Consider the following 27,594-nt stretch of genomic DNA (forward strand, 5'->3'; position numbering starts at 1 on the left):
TCAGGTCCTCGTTCATTGACATGAGCAAGTGCTGGGTCAATACTGAAGATCGAAGCCAGAAGGTTGATCGGAAGTCCAAAAATCAAGAGTCAATGGCCAGAACTCCAAGTCTGCAAATCCGCTGGAGAAGTCAAAGACCCAGTGTCTACGAGTTCCCAAGTCTGCAAGAGGCTGAAGGCTGAAGATGGTCTGTCCTGAATAAGAGGACAATGACAGTGTACATGTATAGGTGGGTGGGTAGAAGGAAGGAAGAAATGGGAATGTTTTGCTGCTGTTGTTTGATATGTCCTGTTTTGTTGTGTTCTTTGCTGTTCCAGTGAACATTGTGGGCAAGCTACGTTAATACTGGAATGTGTGACGACACTTGCAGCCTGCCCCCAGCACATCATTGGGTTTGTTAATAGTTAACACAAACGGCAGATTTCACTGCATGTATCAATGTACATGTGATAAATATACTGTACACAGAATTTCAAGTATGCATACACCAATACCCTGTACAATTATAACAATACTTCACCAATAAAAGACAAAGTGATATTTGCCTTTCAATTATCCACTTTTTGCATTTAATGCACACGAACAACGATATCCTTCTGTACTTCACTCACTTGCAAACACTCTCCACTTAGATAAGAGTCTGCTTTTATACCTCTTTCCCAGTGTAAGACCCCACAATTTTCCACAAGAAACTCACCATCCCCATACCCTGTTAAAAACAGCCACATCTCAGCATGCCATCCCACGTCATCAATAAACTTACCCCAAGCACATTACATTCTGCCCCTTCCTCCAAGTCATTACTATAGACAGTAAACAACTGCGAGCCAAGGAGTGATCCTTAGGATACTCCATTAGTTATGTCCCTCTGGTCTGAGAAAGTCCAATTTATTCAAGCTCTGCTGTCTGTGTGAAGATCAATTTCTATTCATGAGTTTTTAATCATGTGCACTAGTCTTTTATACAGCACCTTATGAAACATCGTATGGAAATCCAAACACATGACATCAATCGACTCCTTTATTGACTCCGTTTGCTGTACCTGTAGCAAATTTGTCAAACACAATTTCCCTTTCATTAACCCAGAGAACAATAGGTGCTTGTAACTCAAGTGATTAAAATGAGTGCAAATGTAATTAGTACATGTGAAGTGCAGTAACTGGCAGAGCTATGCAAGATGGAGCAAACAGGTTCATCCATGAGTACATGAAGAGCAGGTTTGTCTTATTCTGTTTTGGGCAGGCAGCGGGGGAAATGCATGTCCTCTGTCATAGTGAGGACTAGGCCTCAAGCTACGATGACACCTGCTTGTAGCTGTCAGGGAGAGGTGTCGTGGTTGTGTACTCAATCCAAGTGATGGAGGTGGTGTGGCATGGTGTCCATGCTGGAGTCGGTATGTCCACCAGTGTCCACTCAGCAGAAGACAAGCTGGATTGTGCTTGACTACAGACTGCTCCAGTATCCATGGACTCAGAGACTTAGACTGTATTTTTTGTGTGACTATGTTTTATTGCTATCATGTATGTGCTCAATATCTGACGTGTTATATGCCTTGTGTTGTGTATGACTGCTGATACTGTGTTTTGCACCTTGACCCCTGAGTAATACTGTTTTGTTTGGCTGCATTCATGGGTATTCATGTACAGTTGAATGACAATTAAACTTGAACCTGAACCTTAACCTAGTTTTCCACAATTTCTATTAAAAAATATTAAGCACTTGAAAAGGCATCTGAAAATTCAAGGGATGAATCTGTGGAGAAGGAATCATAATTTTAAGGAGACAAATGAAATACTATTTTTGGGACAGGCTGGAGTTTTGATAACAGAGAATACTGGAGACAGCTTCCTTTCCTGAGCAACCGTTAACGAAAGATCACTTCTAGCCAGAAGTCACTGAGTGAGGAGAAGCGAAAAGGAACTGCAATCTGAAGACACAGAATGGCAATCAATAACAATCACTATTGAAAAGTCTACAGATCAATACAAGAAAATAAGAAATTGAAGTAGAAGCAAGCCATTCATTCCCCTGTGCTAATCAGTACTTTGTCCTGTGGCAATTTTATATCCTTTGATTTCTGAACATCCAAAAATCTATCAATCTCTTTTTTGAATATATTCAATAACTGACACTACACACATTACAAATGACATTCCACCCTCTAAGAAGGGAGAGAGGCAAAGGAAAAGAATTTTTAGACCAATTATCCTGATTTCAGTGGTTGGGAAGATGTTAGTGTCCATTATTAAGCATAAGGTTTCGGAGTACTTGGAAGCCTATGATAAAATAAGCTAAACTCAGCACAGTCTCCTTAAGGGAAAAGCTTGCCTGACAAACATACTGGAATTCACTGAGGAAGTAACAGGCAGGATAGACAAAGGGAAATCAGTGGATGCTGTTTACTTGGATCTTCAGAAGGCTTTTAACAAGGTGTTGCACACAAAGCTGCTTAACAAGTTAAGAGCCCATGGTATTACAGTAAAGATACTCGCATGGATAGAGCATTGGCTGCCTGGCAGGAGGCAAAGAGTGGAAAGAAAGGGGGTCTTTTCTGCTTGGCTGCCAGTGACTAGGAGTTGCAAGTGTTGGTGTTAGAACTGCTTCTTTTATCTGTCAATGATCTGGATAACAAAATTGATGGCTTTCTGGACAAGTTTGTGGAAGATACAAAGATAGGTGGAGGAATGCTGAGGAATCAGAGAGTCTGTAAAAGGACTCAGACAGATTGAAAGAATGGGCCAAGAAGTGACAGTTTAGAAGAATGGGGGGGGGGGGGGAGGAGAAGAGGGGTTCTCATCAAAACCTACCAAATATTGAAAAGAATTTCTTAAGCCAGAGGGTAATGCATCTGTGGAATTCACTGTTACAGATGGCTGTGGAGACCAAGTCATTGGATATATTTAAAGTGGAGGATGACAGGTTCTGGATTAGCTAGGGCATCAAAGGTTACAGGAGAAGGTAGGAGAATGGAGTTAAGGAGGGATAATAAATCAGCCATGATGGAATGGTGAAGCAGATTTGATGGGCCAAATAGCCTAATTCTGCTCCTATTGTCTTAATGACTTATCCTACCAAGATTCTCTTTCCATCAGTGAAAAGATTTCTGGTCTCAGAACATAATTCTAGACAGTACAGCCTCAGTCCACTTAATATCTTCTCAGACAACAATCACTCCATCCCTGGAACCTTATTGTTGAATTGTTTGGTGGGAGACTTGTACTCAATTTTTGTGAAAACCATTATAAAACCATAATTGATAAAAAAAGGACAACAGAAAATACAACCAAAAGTTATCATGTGCATAGAAACACAGAAAACCCACAGCACAATACAGGCCCTTCAGCCCACAAAGCTGTGCCGAACATGTCCTTACCTTAGAACTAACTAGGCTTACGCATAGCCCTCTATTTTTCTAAGCTCCATGTACCTATCCAGGAGTCTATTGTTTCTGCCTCCACCACCGCCGTTGGCAGCCCATTCCATGCACTCACCACTCTCTGTGTAAATACTTACCCCTCACATCTCCTCTGTACACTCCAATACAGCACAATTATTATAAACCTACTTTCAAGTTACCAGTTATCGAAGGTAGAACTTTTACGTTTTATACACCAAAAGTTCTTACTTTCAGTTGAATATCAATATTTCAGTTCTCAATAAATTACAAACACAAACAAGAAATAGTAACCGAACAAATGTAGGATCAATTTATACACAAATAAATCAATGCTTAATTTTCAACTTCAGAACATAATATCGCAACTTACTTATAATTTAAAATAAATTTCAAATTCCACTATAAAAACACATTAAATTGAACTTACACTTGCATGATACACACTTGCAAATCAAATCCTATTGTATGACTGGGCATGCTTTATCAATACTTCAAACTCTCACTTGGGTTAGAGGACAAATTATTGAAGGTGTTGAAACAAAATGAGATGCATAAAGTAAACGTCAATCTGAGCAAATATGACCAGTCCTCAGTCACACGTGCTAAATGTGCAATATTATAGCAGTGGAGTATGTTTGCTAACTTGGAACCAAATTTCTAAAGTGCATTTTAATGCACATGCTCTCTCTCCTACATCACATGCTTAACACATGCAATCAAGAACAAATTTCCACCACATACATTCATAGAAAATACTGAAAATTCAGAAAAGATCTGAGCTCACAGCAAACCAAACTAATCATCTTATGTAAATCTCACAAATTTCACCTTTCTTAGTTAATTAAAACTGTAAGTAATAACAGTTTGATTTAATTAACATATTATTAAATAATATAACTAGTTCTAGCTCATATACTATATAACTAAGTAAAATGACAACAAAGAATTGCCACAGCCAGCTTATAGGTGATAGGAAATCACTTTGACATAACGACTGAATCAATACTTGTTTGAGGTATGTGCAAATAAGAGACAAAAAATAACTTATTGTAATAATATTTCATTGGATGAAGACTAAAAGTTCTGTTAAAAAGTTCTGGCATGTTTGAAATCACAGCTGTTCTTCATTTGTATTGGTTTAAATTTGAAAATATAATGCTCCTAACTTTTATTTCTATGGATTTCACTAATTTTAGAACTCTTGTTTTATTGTGATACTGAAAGTATCATAATAAATTTCTAAATACTGTTTTAAATGTCTTCATGTATAATGACAACCCACTTCCTCAATGAATTTAGTGACTGACACAACTGCATTAGAATACTTTAAGAATATTAAATTGAAGAAAATAAATTCATTATATCAGCATTACTTCTTTTAATTTATAAATTAAATCAGTATATACTCCAAATAAAATACTCAATGGTACAATGGTTTATAATGGGAGTTTGAATTACTAAAGCAAGTTGATATTTCACTTACCTACCCAGAAACAACTAAAATCAATTACACATTCAACTGATTTGAAACAGTTCCTGTATTTTCAGTAAAATGTTCAATGGAACATAATATATTTATCAAAACTTCTGAGCTATCCAAAAAGTATTTATTCAAAATACAAAACTGAAATAGCTATTAGACATAGAACTAAAGACTCTCAATTTCAGCACAGTCAAACACTGAGCCTTGATTTTCCTCAGTACTGCAAGCAGCAGCTCTTATTTTAAATGTTAAACAAATCCTATAGCTAAGAAAATTTAAACTTTAAATTCCCTAGGCTCTAATAATATATAAAAGTGAGGAACTTCAGTAAAGGAAGTACTTCAAAGATTTATGATGGATTAAAGAGAGAAAATTGAAAGAGACGAAGTAACAATTGTTTGGATCTATTCAAAGATTAAAGATGTGCTTTTAATTGTCACGTGTACATTGAAACGTCGAGAGAAATGCACTGTTTGCGGCAAATCAAATCAGCAAGGATTATGCTGGTCAGCTCGCAAGGTCTGCCCTTTTTCAGCGCCAACTTAGCGTACTCACGACTCACTTCAATTTATTCATTTTAATATGTGCCTCTTTTTTAACACAATGTTGCTAATTTCATTCAGACCACCTTTACTGAACAAAAAAAAACTTGGAAATTAATTTTTAAGTATATTTTTTGGAGTGTTCTTTCTTTTGGACATCTTTTTGTAACACATCTAAACTTATAATTGCAAATCAGAACACTATAACAGCCCACTAGAGACCTCCACTGAGCTGGTCAAATAAGTCAATATAGGTAGAAATCTGTCTCCAAAACTCTGCTAGATTAAGAATTGAACCTAATCATTATTATAATTCAAATGGATCAAACCCCTGAACATCAACAGCATGAAACAGAATTATAATCAGGAAATAGCAGCCACAATTTTGACTTACATAATCGTGAAAGGCTTTTGCTTCACTAGAATGCTCACACGTTTCTCTTCGTTCAGGTGCTGCACAGTAGAGGTCCCAAAATACACTGCAAAAGATAAAAATTTTCTGAATAATGCACCGAGCTTTTTCAAATTATCCTCTCACTGTTCTGCAAAATATTTAACATCAATAACTAATCTAAGAAGTCATTGCACACAAATTTATACATTAGTTTTCTGCAAAAAAATTACTTTCATCTTTCTTTTGAGCAACTGAAATGTACCAAAGGTTGAATATATTCCAAAAAGGTTAGTTTTAACACAAGTCAAGAGTAGAACAATTTAATTTTACTAGTTTGTCGCCAAACAACACTGAAAAATATCACTGTAAAACAGCAGGGACTGTCAAACTATGCAATAGGGGTCCCCTTTTTTGACAGTTTATGAAAGAACTGAAAAAAAACTTTATTTTTAAATATCACAGACTTAACTCAAAACAACACATATAACAAGACTACTTGAAGAGTCATGGTGCAAACTCTTAACTTTGCATCATCTAATCATCAGAGGAAAATGTTTTACTGGTCATAATAAACAGTCACAGGCCAGCCTGCTGAAAGAAATACATTAAAATCACAAGCACTCATAGCAACCTTAAGTGTCAACTGTAAGAAAGAAGATTTCATCAGCAGCACACAACATTGGCTAATATGGACAACTGGCCAGAATTTAGAGTAAATACAAGTTCTTGTGCAGTTCCTCCAACCTCGTCTATTCTACTCTGTGTTCCCGATGTGGTCTGCTCGACATTGGCAGACCACATGTCTGGCGTCTAACCTGCATAGTACCTGCATACACTGTCTCTAATGACCAGCTGTATGCCATTTCAAGCTCCCTTCCCATTCCCACCTGGACCTTCCCAAGCTGCTGAGTTCCTCCAGCAGATTGTTTTATGCTAACTGTGAGGCTGACTGTGTCCAAAGTTAATTACTCGTTAATTAGACCACAACTTGGAGCAGAGTGAAGATGCATGGATAAACAGAAAAAAAAATGCCAGTTGTTGCTCAGAAGGACTACTCTTCCATATGCATACAATGTTCAGATATTCGGTTAATAGATATGGACTAAATTCACCAGCAAAAGTTAGGGACCTTCCATTTTAGCATGATGTAAAATAATTTCACCATCTCTAAAAATTTAACTCTCAAAGCTCACGATCCTCTCGCTTTTTAATTATTGCTGCACATAGGGTTTATATTTTTTTTATTTCTCCATTCTATCATTTTCCTCTTAATCAAATCTTTTTTTGACATTCTTCATTTAATTATCCAAGTTGACACCGTGTTTCTCAATCCCACAGTCCAAGAATTCCTAATCCTACATTTTTAGAACTTCCTGGTTCAGACTGTACTGTTTAATAAAAATTCTTAAATATGGTATTTGACGAATGGAGAAAGCAAAATCACACACAGACATGGAACAGTACAGCACAGGAACAGACCCTTCAGCCAAGTGTTTGTGTCAAACGTGACGCTAAATTAAACCTGCCAGTTGTACTCTTTTTCCCCTTCCCCCACCTACTTATTCTGGCATCTTCCCCCTTCCTTTCCAGTCCTGATGAAGGGTCTCAGCCCAAAATGACTAATTATGCCCCTTCCTGGATGCTGCTTGACCAGCTGAGTTCCTCCAGCGTTGCTCAAATTTGCAGCGTTGTGTGTGTTGCTCAAGAATTCCAGCAGCTGCACAATCTCTTCTGTTTATGTCTAAATTAAACTAATCCCCTTTGTCTGCACATGATGCAGATCCATCCATTCCCTGCATATTCACACAACTAATTAAAAGCTTCTTAAATGCCACTATCATATCTTCTACCTACACCCTTGGCAATGCAATCCAACCACCAACCATTCTGTGTAAAAATTACATTTGTCCCGCACATCTCCTTTAAACATTTCCCCTTTCACCTTAAAGCTAAGCCCTCTGGTATTTGACATTTCTACCCTGGATAAGGCTGGTTAGCATCTGTGAGGCGAGGCAATAATAACGAAGCACTCTGCACCAGTACTGCACAGTTATGTCCCTGCCTTAATGACCAACAGAGTTGAACCATGCATGAATGAAAGAAACATGATGAAAGAAAACAGCATCCATGTTAAGGACCCCACCACACAGGCCATGCTCTCTTCTCATTATTACCATTGGGCAGAAGCCTCAAGTCCCATGCTACCAGATTCAGGGACAGTTATTACCCTACAGGCATCAGGCTCCTGAACCAGTGTGGATAACTACACTCACCTCAACTCCGAACTGATCCACAATTTACAGACTCACTTTCATGGACTGTACAACTCATGTCCTTGGCATTATTCTTTTTTTTATTTGCACAATTGCTTGTCAGTTTTTGTTTATATATAGTTTTTTCATAAATTCTATTGTATTTCTTTATCTTACTGTAAATGGCTGCAAGAAAATGCAATTCAAGGTAGTATATAGTGACATATATGTACTTTGCTAATAAATTTACTTTGACCTTGTAAGCCACAGAAGTCAGTTCCAGATATGTGCCAGAGGCCTTTGTATTTGCCAGGCTCCTCCACGCAGTAATACACCAGATGCAAGGAGGTGGCAGGAAGAAAATGTAACCTTCTTGCAATCTGCTGTATGTATATCTTATTTTTCACTGCAATTAAATAATTTAAGACTCAAAAGCATGCCACAGACAATTGAATTTTTCGGTAATATTTGCTTGCCTGCTTGCTCAGTCCCTAGGTGCCCTGTAGAGGGCACCACACTATTTAATCTCCCATTTAGAGCAACATTTTTCAGAAGTTCCTGGAGATGAAATGGGCCAGGGCAGTCTAACAAATAATGACTGGCAGCTGTTCCAACACCTACGGTGAATTCTCAACCGGTAATTCTGAAATGACACCAAATTTCTTGGTCTCAGCATATTTACTTAGTGTCCAGTGCTGAAGAGCAAAATTAATTTTAAGCAACACAAAAAAAGCTAGAAGAACTCAGCAGGTCAGGCAGCATCTGTGGTGGGAATTTCAGGTAGAGACCTTTTAACAGGACTGGAAAGAAAGAGGGGATTTCGGCAGTATAAATTGATGGGTGGAACAAGAGCTGGTAAGTGAGAGGTTGATCCAGGTGAGGGAAAGTGAGAGTGGGAATAACGCAAGAAGCTGGGAGGTGTTAGGTGAAAATGACAAAGGGCTGAAGAAGATGGAATCTGATAGGAGAGGACAGTGGCCCGTGGTATAAGGAGAAGAAGATGAGGAGGGGAACCAAATGTGTGGACGACGGGAAGATTGAGAGTGCAGGGGAGGGAAAAAGAAAGGGTGACAGGGCTGGTGCGATAAAACAAATGGTGTGGGGAGGGGAACAGAAGGGAGTAGTTACCATAATTTAAAGAAACCATTGTTGATATCATCAGGTTTGAGACACCGAGGCGAAATATGAGATAATGTTCCTCTAATCTGTGTCTAGCCTCAATCTGACAGTAGAGGAGGCCATAGGCAGACATGCTGGTATGGGGAAACTAATTTCAAGAAGCTCCGATTATCAACACTATCCAGCCTATACGGAAAAATTAACACAACCTGGGTCAAACCAATGCAACCCACTTCCTTCAAGCAGCTGAGAAGATATATGAACAAAGTAACTTAACCCTTTGATGGAAAGTGCCCTCTGCATGCCACATCCTCTTATGCTCACTCACTCTCCAACCAGACCTGTTTATAGCTGGAGTCAGCAGTTCCTGTACATTCTCCAAAGCCCTGTAGTTAGTGAAGGACTGGATTCAGCCACTGAGCTGCTCAGGAGTATAAAACCAATGCCTTTATAAAAAACACAAGAGATTTTGCAGATGCTGGAACTCCAGAGCAATACACACGAAATGCTGGAGGAATTCAGCAGGTCAGGCAGCATTGACAGAAAGGAATAAAGACCTTTCCGGCTGAGGCCTTTTATCAGGTCTGGACTTTATAATAGAGAAGTTCAGAAGAAACGGAAGACATTTTATTTAGAAAAATTAATTACACAGATACACTGTTCACAAAGACAATTTTGTGTAAAAATTCCAGTGGTGTTCAAAGCAGAATTTAATGTGCAATTGACCTGCTCCCACTTAGAAAAACATAGAAAACCTACAGTACAATACAGGCCCTTTGGCCTACAAAGTTGTGCCGAACATGTCCCTACCTTAGAAATTACTAGGTTACCCATAGCCCTCTATTTTTCTAAGCTCCATGTACCTATCCAAAAGTCTCTTAAAAGACCCTATCGTATCTGCCTCCAGCACCATTGCCAGCAGCCCATTCCACGCACTCACCACACTCTGCGTAAAAAACCTACCCCTGACATCTCCTCTGTACCTACTCCCAAAGCACCTTAAACTTGTGCCCTCTTGTGGCAGCCATTTCAGCCCTGGAAAAAAGCCTCTGACTATCCACACAATCAATGCCTCTTATCATCTTATATACCTCTGTCAGGTCACCTCTCATCCTCCAAGGAAAAAAGGCCGAGTTCACTCAACCTGTATTCCTATCCTCTTTTTCTCATTACTTGCACTGATTGGCAATCACAGGTGTCAGTGATGCACATCAGGACACTGTATTTACCTGTGCAGTCCTCTTCAGGATCCTGGTAATTAGCAGTAGAGAGGCCATTCAGCCCCTCCAACCTGCCCTACTGCTTAAACAGCTGAGGCAAAACAGGCTTTGGATGCTGGGACCTGCAGCAACACTTCATCCACTGGAGAACACAGCAGGTCAAGCAGCAGCAGTAGATAGAAAGAAATTGTTGATGTTTTGGATCAAAACCCAGCATCAGGATAACAGACAACATCTGATCTGAATGCAACTTAAACTTTGCATTCTCATATGCCTGCAGAAATCTTTCACTCTTTTTAAATCAAATATCTACTTCTGCTTTAGATATCCAAAAGACTGTTTCTCCCACACTATGAGGAAAACAGTTCGAAAGGCTCAAGGTTTTTCCCAGAGAAAATTACGTGACTGTATTATCTTTTTATAACTTTTTTTCCTGATTGGTACCACTGATTTATTGATTAACATCAACAGCTTTAGCAGGTAGTTTTTTTCAGAGCAACTGAAGGGCACCTAGCTGAAGCTAGTTCCTAGGACTTGGCGTTATGAGCTAGAACCCACTTTAAATCTCTTTGAATTCAGAGAGAAGGCCCATCTCTTTGAAGCATTGTCAAGGTGGCATCCAGCTGTGCATACACTGGATACCACTGTATATATCCAGGTGCTTCCAATGTTTGTGAATCGTGGATGATCCAAAAGAAAAATTCCAAACTTTGAATACAGGCTGAAAGTACAGTAGCATCAATTCTCCATCAGAGTGCATATAAACCATATAACCATATAACAATTAAAGCATGGAAACAGGCCATCTCCGCCCTTCTAGTCTGTGCCGAACGCTTACTCTCACCTAGTCCCACTGACCCGCACTCAGCCCATAACCCTCCATTTCTTTCCTGTCCATATACCTATCAATTTTACTTTAAATGACAATACCGAACCTGTCTCTACCACTTCTACTGGAAGTTCGTTCCACACAGCTACCACTCTCTGAGTAAAGAAATTCCCCTTCGTGTTACCCTTAAACTTTTGCCCCTTAACTCTCAACTCATGTCCTCTTGTTTGAATCTCCCCTACTTTCAATGGAAAAAGCCTATCCAGGTCAACTCTATCTATCCCCCTCATTATTTTAAATACCTCTATCAAGTCCCCCCTCAACCTTCTACATTCCAAAGAATAAAGACCTAACTTGTTCAATCTTTCCCTGTAACTTAGGTGCTGAAACCCAGGTAACATTCTAGTAAATCTTCTCTGTACTCTATCTATTTTGTTGACATCTTTCCTATAAGTCGGTGACCAGAACTGTACACAATACTCCATATTCGGCCTCACCAATGCCTTGTACAATTTTAACACTACATCCCAACTCCTATATTCAATGCTCTGATTTATAAAGGCCAACATACCAAAAGCTTTCTTCACTACCCTATCCACATGAGATTCCACCTTCAGGGAACTATGCACCATTATTCCTAGATCACTCTGTTCTACTGCATTCTCTATGTATGTCCTATTTGGATTATTCCTACCAAAATGTAGCACCTCACACTTATCAACATTAAACTCCATCTGCCATCGTTCAGCCCACTCTTCTAACTGGCCTAAATCTCTCTGCAAACTTTGAAAACCTACTTCATTATCCACAACACCACCTACCTTAGTATCATCAGCATACTTACTAATCCAATTTACCACCCCATCATCCAGATCATTAATGTATATGACAAACAACACTGGACCCAGTACAGATCCCTGAGGCACACCACTAGTCACTGGCCTCCAACCTGACAAACAGTTATCCACCACTACTCTCTGGCATCTCCCATCCAGCCACTGTTGAAACTATTTTACTACTTCAATATTAATACCTAACGACTGAACCTTCCTAACTAACCTTCCGTGCGGAACCTTGTCAAAGGCCTTACTGAAGTCCATATAGACAACATCCACTGCTTTACCCTCGTCAACTTTCCTTGTAACCTCTTCAAAAAATTCAGTAAGATTTGTCAAACATGACCTTCCACGCACAAATCCATGTTGACTGTTCCTAATCAGACCCTGTCTATCCAGATAACTATATATACCATCTCTAAGAATACTTTCTATTGACACAGTGCTATGTAATAGAATTTCCTGTCTAAGACCTCAAACTCCAACACAACTTCTTTTCAAGTGCTTTCCTGCCTTCCTTTTGGAAGCGGCACTAAGGGTATTACTTACTGGCAATGGTAAGCGAGACTAGATCTGGGGAACATAGCCTCAAAATTCAGAGGAAACAGATTTAGGATGGAGATGAAGAGAAACTGCTTTTCCCCAGAGAGTAGTTAATTTGTGGTGTTTTCTACTAGGGAAGCTGCAGAGGCTAACTCATTAAATATAACTAAGACAAAGTTAACAAGATTTTTACATAGCAGAGGAATTGAGGGTTATGGGGAAAAGGGAGGTAGGTGGATGTGAGTCCATGGCTAAATCAGCCAGGATCTCATTGAATAGTGGAGGAGGTTCAATGGGCTAAATGGCCGACTCTTGCTCCGATTTCTTGTGTTCTATCTATTAGCCAATAAATCACGAAGCATAATCACTTCTATATTTCCATACAACAAAAAAGATGCCAGGAGACGCTAGTCTGTGCTAGCCCTCAAAGAAATCCCATTTTCCCATTAATTTTCCCTTCAATCAATGCTTCCCACAATTTTCAAATTCTACCACACACTTATACAAAAGGGGCAATTTAGGTTTAATTTACTTTAAATTAAGACATGTTTTGGATAAAAGAGGAAACTCATGCGGCAAAACAGACAATGTGCAGAGTCTACACATGGACAGTATTAAAGGACTGAAACCAGGCACACCCACCATTAGAAGTTTTCATGCTCTATGGTTTTACATCATTGAATCACAGTGGATTTAATTTGGCTTTTTGACACTGATCAACAGAAAAGACTCTCGTGTCAAAGTGAAAGCAAATTCATCTAAATTACAATTATTAAACATAAAATAATTGATTGCATAATTACTCAACCCCTTCGATTCAGTACTTAGTAGATGCACTTTTTGCAACAATTACAGCCTTGAGTCTGTGTGGATAGGTCTCTATCAGTTTGCACATCCAGACACTGCAATTTTTCACCATTTTTCTTTACCAATACTTTATCAATTCTTTACCAAGCTCTATCAGATAGCATGGGGAACATGAGTGAACAGTCTTTTTCAAGTCCAGCCATAAGTTCTCGATTGGATTGAGGTCTGGACTCCGACCTGGCCACTCCAGGACATTAACTTTGTTGTTTTTAAGCCATTCCTGTGTAGCTTTGGCTTTACGCTTGGGGTCATTGTCTTGCTGGAAAACAAATTTTCTCCCAAGTCCCAGTTCTCTTGCAGACTGCATCAGGTTTTCCTCCAGGATTTCCCTGTATTTTGCTGCTTTCATTTTACCTTCCATACTTTCACAAGCCTTCCTAAGCATGCTGCAGCCACTATCATGCTTCACTGTAGGGATGGTGTGTTTTTGATGATGTGTGGTGTTTGGCTTAAGCCAAACATAGTATTTAGTTTGATGGTCAAAAAGCTCAATTTTGCTTTCAACAGACCATAGAACCTTCTTCCAGCTAATTTCAAAGTTTCCCAACATGCCTCCTGGCAAACTCTAGTCACAAGATTTCATAGGAGTTTTTTTTCAACAGAGGCTTTCTCTTTGCTACTCTCCCATAAAGCTGCTACTGGTGAAGCACTCGGGCAACAGTTGTTGTATGCACAGTCTCTCCCATCTCAGCCACTGAAGCTTATAACTCCTCCAGAGCTGTCATAGGTCTCTTGGTGGCCTCCCTCACAAGTCCCTTTTTGCATGGTCACTCAGTATTTGAGGACGACCTGCTCTAGGCTGATTTACAGACGTGCCATACTCTTTCCATTTCTTGATGGTTGACTTAACTGTACTCCAAGGGATATTCAGTGAATTGGAAATTTTCTTGTATCCATCTCCTGACTTGTGCTTTTCAATAACCTTTCCAAGGAATTTTTTGGAGTATTTTTTTGTCTTCATCATGTAGTTTTTGCCAGGATACTGACTCAACTGCAGTTGGACCTTCCAGATACAGGTGTATTTTTAAAACAATCAATTGACTACATACAGGTCTCCAAAAACAGATCCCCATTTAACTAATTATGTAAATTCTAAAACCAACTGGCTGCACCAGTGATGATTTGGTGTGTTATATTAAAAGGCATGAATACTTATAGAACATAGAATAGTACAGCACATTACAGGCCCTTCGGCGCACAATGTTGTGCCGACCCTCAAACCCTGCCTCCCATATAACCCCCCCACCTTAAATTCCTCCATATACCTGTCTAGTAGTCTCTTAAACTTCACTAGTGTGTCTGCCTCCACCACTGACTCAGGCAGTGCATTCCACGCACCAACCACTCTCTGAGTGAAAAACCTTCCTCTGATATCCCCCTTGAACTTCCCTCCACTTAACTTAAAGCCATGTCCTCTTGTACTGAGCAGTGGTGCCCTGGGGAAGAGGCGCTGGCTGTCCACTCTGTCTATTCCTCTTAATATCTTGTACACCTCTATCATGTCTCCTCTCATCGTCCTTCTCTCCAAAGAGTAAAGCCCTAGCTCCTTTAATCTCTGATCATAATCCATACTCTCTAAACCAGGCAGCATCCTGGTAAATCTCCTCTGTACCCTTTCCAATGCTTCCACATCCTTCCTATACTGAGGCGACCAGAACTGGACACAGTACTCCAAGTGTGGCCTAACTAGAGTTTTATAGAGCTGCATCATTACATCGCATCTCTTAAACTCTATCCCTCGACTTATGAAAGCTAACACCCCATAAGCTTTCTTAACTACCCTATCTACCTGTGAGGCAACTTTCAGGGATCCGTGAACATGTACCCCCAGATCCCTCTGCTCCTCCACACTACCAAGTATCCTGCCATTTACTTTGTACTCTGCCTTGGAGTTTGTCCTTCCAAAGTGTACCACCTCACACTTCTCCAGGTTGAACTCCATCTGCCACTGCTCAGCCCACTTCTGCATCCCATCAATGTCTCTCTGCAATCTTAAGATAATCCTCTACACTATCTACAACACCACCAATCTTTGTGTCGTCTGCAAACTTGCCAACCCACCCTTCTACCCCCACATCCAGGTCGTTAATAAAGATCACGAAAAGTAGAGGTCCCAGAACCGATCCTTGTGGGACGCCACTAGTCACAACCCTCCAATCTGAATGTATTCCCTCCACCACAACCCTCTGCCTTCTGCAGGCAAGCCAATTCTGAATCCACCTGGCCAAACTTCCCTGGATCCCATGCCTTCTGACTTTCTGAATAAGCCTACCATGTGGAACCTTGTCAAATGCCTTACTAAAATCCATGTAGATCACATCCACTGCACTACTCTCATCTATATGCCTGGTCACCTCCTCAAAATTATGCAAGCAATTATTTTATTTTGTATTCTAAATTAAAGTTAGATTATTTTCTAGCTATCTGTTTTCACTTTGACATGAAAGAGTCTTTCTCTGTTGATCAGCGTAAAAAAAACAAATTAAATCCGCCATGATTCAATGTTGTAAAACAATAAAACATGCAAGCTTCCAACAGGGAGGTGAACACTTTTATAGACACTGTATAAGCCTCTTTATGAATGGCCTGGCAAAGGTGTCAAATTGAGCCAGTTGGATCCTTCCAGTTTCTGTATCAGAGTAATCTAGCCAGTCCCATTTTCTCAACCCCTAATTCAGATCCACAGGTCCTGCTGTGGCTTCTACGTATGTGTATTTGTCATTTATTGTTTTTAACATTCAGAAAGAACTGAGCAAAAGTTATACGCAGATGTAGGAAAGTCTGTAAAGCAAAGATGCTTTCAAAAATTAAAAAAAATGAAAAGTTTATAAACACCAAAATAAAACTTACAAATTGCAGTAAGCAGTAAAAGACAAAATCAAATCAACATTTGGTGTAAAATACCCTTTGCCTTTAAAACTGCATGAATTCTGTTAGGTACGCAGCCATACAGTTTTATAAGAAAATTGGCTGATAGGTTGCTCCAAGCATCTTGGAGAATTTGCCGCAGTTCTTCTGCAGACTTTGGCTCTCTTGCTTGCTTCTATCGTTCCAGGTAATCCCTGACAGCCTCGATGATGTTAAGACCAGTGCTCTGTGGAAGCCACACCATCTGTTGCAGAACTTTCTTTTCACTGAAGATAGTTCATATGGACATAGCCATGTGTTTGGGGTCATTGTCCTGCTGCAGAATGAAGTTGGGACCAATCAGCTGCCTCTCTGATGGTATGATAATCTGCATGTGCTTCTCAGTAACACACACAAAATGCTGCAGGAACTCAGCAAGCCAGGCAGCATCTATGGGAAAGAGTAAACAGTCGACGTTTCAGGCCAACACCCTCCCTCAGGCCCAAACTGATTACTCTTTCCCATAGATGCTGCCTGGCCTGCTGAGCTCCTCCAACATTTTGTGTGTGTCGCTTTGGATTTCCAACATCAGCAGATTTTCTTGTGTTTGTGTACTCCTCAGCATTGAGGATTCCATTAATTCTAAGCAGATCACCAACTCCATTTGCAGAAATACAGCCCTAAACATGCAGGGAACCTCCACCATACTTCACCTTTGGCTGCAGGCACTCATCCATGTAGCACTCTCCAGCTCTTCTACAGACAAACTGCCTTCTGTTTGTGCGAAAAAATTCACATCAGTTCAGAGCACTTGTTGCCTTTGTTCAGCACCCCAGCTTCTGTGCATAGGCAAGTCTCTTGGCTTTGTTTCCACTTTGGCTTTTTAACAGCAATTCTTCCATGAAGACCACTTCTGATAAATTTCTTTGGGCTGTAAAGGGGTATACATGGGTTCCAGCGGCTTCTTTCAGATAGCAGTGCTGAATTTCTTCCGATTTAGAAGGGACGTCAGTTTGATGTTAACTCTCGTCTGCTGCACACAGTTTCTGTGTGCAACAAACCATTACAGACCACTACATTTCTGATCCTCAACCCTGCCCGTTTCTCTGTGCTTCAGAAGAATTCAGACAGCACATCTTGAAACGCCTGTTTGGCGCAAAATTTCTGTGTGGGAGGGTCCTTGCTGATGCAGGATGACCACCAAGTGTCTTGTTGCGACTACCTGCGACACACTCAGCTTTTAGTTTGGTCTTACTTCTACACCCATTTCTGTTTCAGTTTATCAGTTTAGTTCATTTAACTCATTATGTCATTGATCATTAGCACCTGTTTATTATTTCTTTAATCATGCAATGGGCTACATATCTATAAAGTAATAAAGCTTTTATTTGAAAAGTGGTCTGTTGCTTAATATCTGACAAATATCTTAATATCCTGATGAAGGGTCTCGGCCCGAAACGTCAACAGCGCTTCTCCCTATAGATGCTGCCTAGCCTGCTGTGTTCTACCAGCATTTTGTGTGTGTTGTTTGAATTTCCAGCATCTGCAGATTTCCTCGTGTTGCTTAATATGTTACTTTTTATAAAACATTCTCTAACATTTAATTTTTTTGGAAAAATGAACATTTGGAAATCTAAATTTTGCTCTTTTTCTACTGACACACCAATGCAGAAGACCAAAAAAAACGTCTACAAACACAATTTATACAAAAAATCTAGGGTGCTAAGACTGCAGTATGTAGATATGGAAAAAAAATTAGATTTTAAAATTCACTGCTGTATTAATCATTTTGTACTGGTAAGGATAAAGATCAGCTTTGTCACATGCACTTCCAAACATCAAACCATAGTGCATCAACAGCCAACACAGCCTGAGGATTTGCTGTCCAGCCCAGAAGTGTTACCATGCTTCCAGAACCAACATAGCATGCCCACAATTTACCAACCCTCACCTGCACATTTTTAGAATGGGGAAGGAAACAGGAGCACCTAGAGGAAACCCACATGGTCACACCGAGCACACAAAATCTTTAAAGAGATTAGTGGAAATTGAACCCTGATCTTACAGCTGGCATGACACTACCATGCCACCTAGCTAAATTAGCAGAAAATAATTCCAGATGTGTTAAAAATTCATTTACAAAAACTCTGCTTAACGTTGTTATGACCCCAGCCCCCTCCTTTGTGAGATTCGCAAGAGCCCTAGTCAAGGGGGGGTCAAATGACCCAAGAGAAAGAGGGAGACGTGCTGAAGACCACGTTCCCCAGGGAAGCAGAATAAAGCGACTCTTTGACTATTGTCTCATGAAAACCACGTGTAAAGTCCTCGGGCAAAGTGGGCTGGTCGCTCAACAAGACAAAAGCCTCGGACATAGCCATTGTCTTGGGAGACACCTTTGTGGGATAAGGAATTGGCCTACGTGCAAAATCTCAGGGCAATGTGAGATGGGTGATGGGGGAAGGATTGCCTCACCCCCCTACCCTGATGGACATCTACAACCCTGCCAGTCCAGATAAAAGGTGGGCTGCTGAGGTGGGGCGCCAGACGCACCAGAAGATACGCGAGAATTCCTGCGACTGCGTTTAGAGAGCGACAGCCGGTGGTGGGGTTCGTGTGCGTCCTTCCCTTGCCTGGGATTGGCGACCTCACCACGGAAGAACGGCCTAGCTACAGGGGAAGCCACAGATGAGAGTCCCTTCCCCAACGAGACTTCCGACTACCTCCTACAGGTTGGAAAACCTGTCGGGTAAATGTTTCATTCTCTCTCTCTTTCTAACAAAAGTGCACCAACGCGACATCACGACAATGGCAGCGGGTGGAACTGCAGTGGCCGCAAAAAGACTTTTAAATATCCAGTAAACAATATATATCTACATTACCCCTAGACAACAGTAGAGCTTATTTCTGATTGATTATTACTATATCTGTGTTTTAGATTGAGTTGTGACGATGTATATGATCTGAATGTTTTGTATTAACCATACGTTTGTGCCCCTTTATAAATAAAAACGTTTGAAAATAGTAGCATCAGGCTTCGGTGGATCCATCTATCTTTGCTGGAAAACTACCCGGTTACTGGGGAACGTAACAACGTCAAAATATTTATTAATCTGGGGGAATCTCTGCAATGTCATTGTTGGTTAATGAAAGGAGGTCATGTCCTTTTCCTCTTCAAAAAAAAACTTTACTTGTAATTGCCATTGGTCAGGGCAGTCTGATTCCTTTGTCTGGCTGACTGATGTCTAAGAAGATCCCTTATTCACTTAAGATTGAGTTGCAATAAACTGCAAGTGACTCGTTCCATGTAGGAAACAGTTTCTCAATGTGAATAAGATATTGTTTTATCAGGTATTTAGTTGTGTGAAATAGGCAGGGTAAAATGCTCTGTCATTTCGTATTATCAGCTTTATATTTTAAATACATGCAAGTACACATTATTAATTATGTTGATAAATAAAAAAACTTTATATTAACATACAAGAGTGTTCAAAAACTTTAAAAGGGAACACATTACAGATTCAGAATAATGTTTATTATCTTCAATATATATTGAGAAATTTGTCATTTTACAGCAGCATTACAGTGCAACACATAAATACAAGTTAAAATAAGAAATATATATAAATAACCAAATAGTGCAAAAAGAGAAAACACAAGAATAAAACTGTTCCTCACAGGGTTGCATTATGCAAATTAAAAACTGTTGCCTAGCAGTCCAAAGACTACAAGAGAAACGAGTTGGAAAGAATTTCCTTAGCAACTACCTGTGGTTTCAAAAGGTTTATGGGACCTTAATTTAATTGAAAAGGGCAGCTCACCACTGATAGACATCTGTTGTACTCTTTAATATTAAACTTTTTTCAAATATGAATACATATTATAGTTTTATTAATCTTATTTTGAAAAGTAATCTGATGTGAATTTAATATTTTGTTGATTCAAAGAAGAAGCTTTGGTGGTACATGCCTAGTTAATTCACTCAACTGATAACTGAAAATAGAATACTTAATGTTATGGGTCAGCCATTTTTTCTAAAGTAGGAATATCGGAAAAAAAGTGGTTCATGCTTTAGAACTGCAGGTGACAAAATTCACTTATAAAAATTGATTTGAAAGGGAAAAAACTGTACTTAGAGGTCTCCTTTATGGGTTCTTCAATTATATTTCTCTGTACAATAGTGAAACTACAGATTACCCACCTAGATTTCTGTTATTCAATCAGCCGGCTTAGTTTCATTGATTAGTGATTTGTCCTTTTATTGCTAATTCCATTCCAAAGCAGAAATACTTTTCATTAACTATTTTTTTAAATGAAAATAGTTTGAAACAATTATTTTCCAGATGTCATTCCTACATATCCACTAATCTGTTTAAGAAGTGTTGATTTTATTCCAGTGTTTCATTTTGGGCTTATTTGTCTGGTGTTGTTTCCTGGTTCTGTGTACATTGTTGAAGTTACAGATGAATATGTAAAACATGCACAAAGTTCTCAGCAATTTGAAAACTTGGATTATGCATATGTCAGTTTGCTCTCTGTTGTAAACAGGTAGCATTTCTGTGATTGTAACACTTTATTCTGCATTCTGTTATTGTTCTTTGCACTCCCTCAATGCACTGTTGTAATTATACAGACCTGCATGAACGGAATACAAGTTTTGAACTGTACCCTGTTACATGTGACAATAATAAACCAGTTTACCTATCTAGCTTTAGACTTGTTCTATCTTTAAATTCATAGAGAATTAGGTCTTCAACTCCATCATTTTAGGGGTGTTCTAGACTGAATGCGGGAGTCCTGAATTTGATGGCAGATTCTTGTTGGCAAATTTGTTATTACACTTCAGCAGTAGGGAACAAACATATAGAATATATGCTATATGCAGTATTTACTGTATATTTATTGCCTTTTTTAAATTATTCTGTTGTTTATCCTAGTGTGTTTTGTATATGCTGCATCAGATCCAGAGAACAACTATTTCATTCTCCGTTACACTTGTGCACTAGAAATGACATTAAACAATCTTGAATCTTGCTGATTATGCACCAGTGTAGCACAGTAATTTTAATGGATATTCTACAGATGTGAGAAAGAAAGGCAAGAATAAGGTGATTTTTTTTAATTGGCTGAGTTGATAATAAATATTATATTCAAGTGTTTATCGGTGTTTAATTATTTTAACATTGGAAGGGTTCTAAATAGGAGGAAAATTCAATAGCATCAAACGATTTGACAGCTGGCAATGCCAAGGGCACGGATTTGTCTTATCATCACTTTGATGAGAAGGGTTTGTCCTGGCACAATACAAGTAAACCAATTACAGTACTCAATGCTGCGTAGCCATACAAGGCTTTGCTGGTCACGTCAAGGAGGCTTCTGTGCTGCAAGTACTCTTTTACAGATACACGTCAGAGATAATTGCCTCCTGTAGTGGTGAGTGCAAGCTACTTTCAGCAAAATCTAAGTCTTAAACTTTAATGGAAGCTTTCTTTCTTTGTATATTTGATATCATATAAACTAAAGTTAATCTTATGAGTTGCTCTGTCTCTCTTGATTGTATATTAGTCCACTTGCAGGTAGGAAGAAAGAATACGCACACAAATATGCTGTTAGAGAACCCAGCTGACATCAAGGCAAGTGACACTACTGGATGTGCAATTAGCAATTGGGAACCAAAAACGATCAACACCATATCACAGGACAGGAGACATGAGATCTACTCTGGGGAGAATCTGTGTGGCTAAGCCTGCAAGTGAATGTACTATAGTCAGAATTTTTTAAACAGGAAGACATGTCAGGACAATTTAATTAAACAAAAATGTCAAGGTAACAAAAGACATTGAAATGGATAACAAGGGAAATGTAGTGTGTTTAAATTTTAATAAAGTAGTTGGTAAATCACAGTGAAGCGGTTAAGCCTGCATGCTAAAATATTTTAGCTGGGTTACTGAAAACTTAAGCCTCAAGTTGGTAAACCAGTAAATTGATTAATTACTGCCACATATACCAAGGTACAATGAAAATCTTGTGGACACCAAGCTCTCTTCTACAAGTCAAGTCCTCATCCCCTCTAGCAGGATTCTTTAATCAGTAAGTGATTTGTGTCCCAAGCTGCAGCAACCTGTGCTGAGCCACCAAATTCCCACCTTGCCTGGCTTTATCTGCAACCATTTACCTGTCGTCCTGAAAGTACTGTAAGCTGGCTCTATAAAATCTTATGATATAGGAGCAGAATTGGGCCATTTGGCCCATCAAGTCTGCTCTGCCATTTGAACATGTCTGATTAATTATCTCTCTCAACCCTATTCTCCTGCCTTCTCCTCATAACCCTTCCCTCCCTTACTAATCAAGAACATATTAAACTCCGCTTTCTATATATCCATGACTTGACCTCCACAGCCATCTGTGGCAATGAATTCCACCCTCTGGCAGGAAAGTTGCATCCATCATTAAGGACCCCCCACCATCCCAGCCATGCTTTCTTCTTGCTGCTGTCATCAAGAGCCTTAGGTCCCACACCAACAGGTTCAGGAATAGTTATTAACCTCAATCATCAGGCTCCTGAACCAGAGTGAATAACTTCATTCACCCCAACACTGAAATGATTCCACAGCCTATGGACTCACTTTCAAGGACTTTACAACTCATGTTCTCAGTATTTGTTAATTATTATTATTTTCTTTTTTTGTATTTGCACAATTTGTTGTCTTTTGCACATCAGTTTTTGTCTATGTGCAGTTTTTAATTGATTCTGTTTCTTTGCACTTACTGTGAATGTCTGCAAGAAAATGAATCTCAAGGTCAGAAATATATATGCATACATACTGTATGTGTACATTGATAATAAATCTGGTTCTAGACTCCCCCACAATTGGAAAAATCCTCTCCATATCCACTCTATATCCGCCTTTCAATATTTGATCAGCTTTTTCTAAACTCCAGTAAGTACAGACCCGGGGCCATTAAGTGCTCCTCATACATTAACCCTTTCATTTCTAGAATCATTCTCATGAATCGCCTCCAATGCCAACATATCCTTTCTCAGATAAGGGACCCAAAACAGCTCACAATACTCCAAATGTGGTCTGATCTAATGCCTTATAGAGACCCAGCTATTATGCACTCACACTATTATGGTCACTTCCTCTGAACTGTTGCCATCAAGATTTGCAAAATGCTTCATTGTTCTGAGATGGCCAAGTCACCTTCCATGAGGCCTGTCACTTGGTTAACATATAATAGGCTGCTTTTCATTAGCTGCAGATTGAGAACATCTTTTGACTGAGTGATTCCATGTTCTGTCAGTTATTTCACTGACAATCATTGCTTATGCAATGCTATGTGCCTGTCACGCTGCTGCAGGTACATTTTTCAGTGCACCTGTGCACAATTGTACTTCAAAGATTCAAAGAACATTTATTATCAAAGAATGTATAAATTAGGCACCTTGAAAGTTGTTTGCTTACAGTCAGCCACAAAGCAAAAAACCCAAAGATCCAATTTAAAAAAAAGATCAAAACCACTGCACAGAGAAAAGAAAGAAAAAAAACAATCTTGCAACTAATAGAAGCAAGAGACAGTAACCGGAGTATGTCCAATCTTCGGTCTCAGTAGCACAGCAGCCAAAACAATTCACCACTGAGAGACAAATAAACATTGCAGGAGAGCAAGTAAAATCAAATTCGCTTCCAGTCCCAATACTCGGGCCTTCCACTCTATCTGGACCAGTGTTTAAATTGTCCAAGCACTGGATAGTACCTCGCTCTAAGACCCGGACCCAGGCGTAGTGATACACTTAGGATGCCCAGCATGAAGCCATTCTTGATCTCATCAGATAGGCTCGGCACCTGGAGCAATTCCACCTTGCATCCAAGATAGGTGGACAAGCTTTGACTCCTCTCCAGATTGCTCACTCTAACTCCAACTTCGATAATGATACCAATCCACCTGCAACCCCATCTTAAACACATTGTGCTTCTGCTTTGCAATGCATCTGCACAGTCCATTCTTCGAATCAGCTTCACCTCCACTTGCTTCTTCATTGCTTGTCGTGATAATTTACCACAATTTTCTTCAGGAAAGGTATTCTCAGTAATGTTTTTAGTTGAATTTCTTGCCTTTCCAACTACCAGTAAGCTGTCACACACCTTCAGTAGCGCCATCTTAAACTTGTGCAAATGACAATTGTTATGACCCCAGTCCCCTCCTTTGTGAGATTCGCAAGAGCCCTAGTCAAGGGGGGGTCAAATGACCCAAGAGAGAGAGGGAGACGTGCTGAAGACCACGTTCCCCAGGGAAGCAGAATAAAGCGACTCTTTGACTATTGTCTCATGAAAACCACGTGTAAAGCCCTCGGGCAAAGTGGGCTGGTCGCTCAACAAGACAAAAGCCTCGGACATAGCCATTGTCTTGGGAGACACCTTTGTGGGATAAGGAATTGGCCTACGTGCAAAATCTCAGGGCAATGTGAGATGGGTGATGGGGGAAGAATTGCCTCGCCCCCCTACCCTGATGGACATCTTCAACCCTGCCAGTCCAGATAAAAGGTGGGCTGCCGAGGCGGGGCGCCAGACGCACCAGAAGATACGCGAGAATTCCTGCGACTGCGTTTAGAGAGCGACAGCCGGTGGTGGGGTTTGTGTGCGTCCTTCCCTTGCCTGGGATTGGCGGCTTCACCACAGAAGAATGGCCTAGCTACAGGGGAAGCCACGGATGAGAGTCCATTCCCCAACGAGACTTCCGACTACCTCCTACAGGTTGGAAAACCTGTCGGGTAAATGTGTCATTCTCTCTCTCTTTCTAACAAAAGTGCACCAACGCGACACCACAACCGACGGCGGCTGGTGGAACTGCAGTGACCGCAAAAAGACTTTTAAATATCCAGTAAACAATATATATCTACATTACCCCTAGACAACTGTAGAGCTTATTTCTGATTGATTATTACCATACCTGTGCTTTAGGTTGAGCTGTGACGACGTATATGATCTGAATGTTTTGTATTAACCATACGTTTGTGCCCCTTTATAAATAAAAACGTTTGAAAATAGTAGCATCAGGCTTCGGTACCTCCATCTATCTTTGCTGGAAAAACTACCTGGTTACTGGGGAACGTAACACAATAAACCCAACTTTGATGCAACGTCTGCTTCACATAGACTCTCAGTGAGAAAGATGGTCTATTCCATACTGGCAGATATCTTAAAGTCAGCGATGAGCATCCATTACACTCCCTCAAACTACTGCCCTACTGTCTCCCAGAAATGTCTCACATCTTAGAAGACATGCCTCAAGAAGGTGGTATCCATCATGAAAGAATCTCTCCATCCATGACATGCCCTCTTTACATTACTACCATCAGAGAGGAGGTACAGGAGCATGAAGACCCATACCCAATGTTGTAGGAACAGCTCTTCTTCTCCTCCATCAACTTTCTTAATGCACCACAAAACCTCTTATTTTGTACTTTTTTTTATCACTTATTTATCACTTTTTTTTATTTCTTATTGTAGCTTAAAACTAATTTTTTATGTATTGCACCATACTGCTTCCACAAAACAATATATGTCCCAACATAGGTCAGTGATTGTGTGGCACATGGCCAAGTGGTTAAGGCGTTAGACTAGCGATCTGAAGGTCGTGAGTTCAAGCCCCAGCCGAGGCAGCATGTTGTGTCCTTGAGCAAAGCATTTAACCACACACTGCTTCAGTCCACCCAGCTGAAAATGGGTACCGGCAACTGGTATCTGGTTAACCTCCCGATAGACTGGCATCCTATCTGTGTGGGGTGAGTGGGGGAATCTCGCTTCATGCCACAGAACCACAGAAACCAGCATAAGCACTGGCCTGATGAGCCTATAAGGCTTGGGACAGACTTTAACTTTTTTAATGATGATAATAAACCTAATTCTGACTTCTTTGTTCTCCTTTCAGTCTTGGTTTCAAAGCTGGACTGCCACTGGCACACTGTTACCCCAATCTCAATCACCACACCTGCTCACTTAGAGAGAGTTGTCTCTACTCCGAGTTGCAGCACTTCTTACAACACCAGGTAGCTCAAAGTTCAAAGTATATTTATTGTCAAAGATTGTCAAAAGTCGCTTCCATTGTGATTGGTTAGTTTAGAAAATACAACTGTTTTCCCAATAGGTTAGTTGCCTGACGAAGGATCTCGACCTGAAACGTTGACTGCTCATTTCAACAGATGCTGCCCGAGCTGCTGAGTTCATCCAGCTTGTTTGTACGTGTTAATTTGACCACAGCATCTGCAGTATACTTTGTGTTCCCATAGGTTAGTTGCCTGGTGTCCAGTTTCAAATATCCAGGGTATATAAGTGCACAGGACCATTGGGAAGGTATGTTCTGCACATGCTTTTAACTAAGTATATTTGTTGGATGTACATTTGTTTAATATTCAGCTTTGTAGTGTCTGCAACTTGCGGAACATGAATGTTTGGTCGGTCAAATCTTTACTGTTTGTTAATAAAAGATTAATATACTTACTCAGTCAGTGTTTTCTGTCTCACTTGTCTCAATCCACAAACCTGATTCAACTTTACAGGAAAAATTGCAGCAATGGTAGCAGAGCAGCAATGGCTGGAGTTTCTGGGAGCAATTCGGAACATGCTGGATAGATACATCTCAAACAAGTATTCTAAAGGCAAAATGACGCAACCATGACTGGTAAGAGAAGTCAAAGCCAACATAAAATCAAAAGAAAGGGCATATATAATACAGCAAAAATTCGTGGGAAATTAGAGGACTTCTAAAAAACTAATAGAAGGCACCTAAAGAGCCGTAAGGAGGGAAGAGATGAAATATGAAGATCAGCTAGCCAATAACATCAAAGAAGATACCAAAACCTTTTTCAGATATATAAAGAATAAAAGAGAGGCGAGAGTTTATATTGGACTGCTGGAAAATAATGCTGGAGAGGTAGTAATGGGGGACCTTTTCAGAATGGCAGGCAGTGACTACTGGGGTAGTGCAAGGCTCAGTGCTGGAACCCGTTGTTTACAATATATATTAATGATTTAGACAAGGGAATTAAATGCAGCATCTCCATGTTTGCGGACGACATGAAGCTGGGCGGTGGTGTTAGCTGTGAGGAGGATACTAAGACGATGCAGGGTGACTTGGTGAGTGGGCAAATTCATGGCAGATGCAATTTAATGTGGATAAATGTGAGGTTATCCACTTTGGTTGCAAGAACAGGAAAACAGATTATTATCTGAACGGTGGCCGATTAGGAAAAGGGGAGATGCAACG

General features: G+C 40.0%; 1 protein-coding gene across 8 annotated transcripts in view; it reads right to left on the reverse strand.

Moving 5' to 3' along the window:
• The window catches only part of ssbp2b (single stranded DNA binding protein 2b), a 318,540-nt gene that overhangs the window by 205,835 nt on the left and 85,111 nt on the right, over nucleotides 1-27,594 (reverse strand). For all 8 annotated transcript variants that reach the window (XM_073067151.1, XM_073067200.1, XM_073067190.1 and 5 more), the window contains exon 4: nucleotides 5,817-5,901. In XM_073067151.1, coding sequence (XP_072923252.1) covers nucleotides 5,817-5,901 — 85 coding nt within the window. The remainder of the gene's footprint in view (nucleotides 1-5,816; nucleotides 5,902-27,594) is intronic.

This window comes from Hemitrygon akajei, chromosome 2, assembly GCF_048418815.1.
Source record: "Hemitrygon akajei chromosome 2, sHemAka1.3, whole genome shotgun sequence".
Lineage (NCBI taxonomy): Eukaryota > Metazoa > Chordata > Chondrichthyes > Myliobatiformes > Dasyatidae > Hemitrygon > Hemitrygon akajei.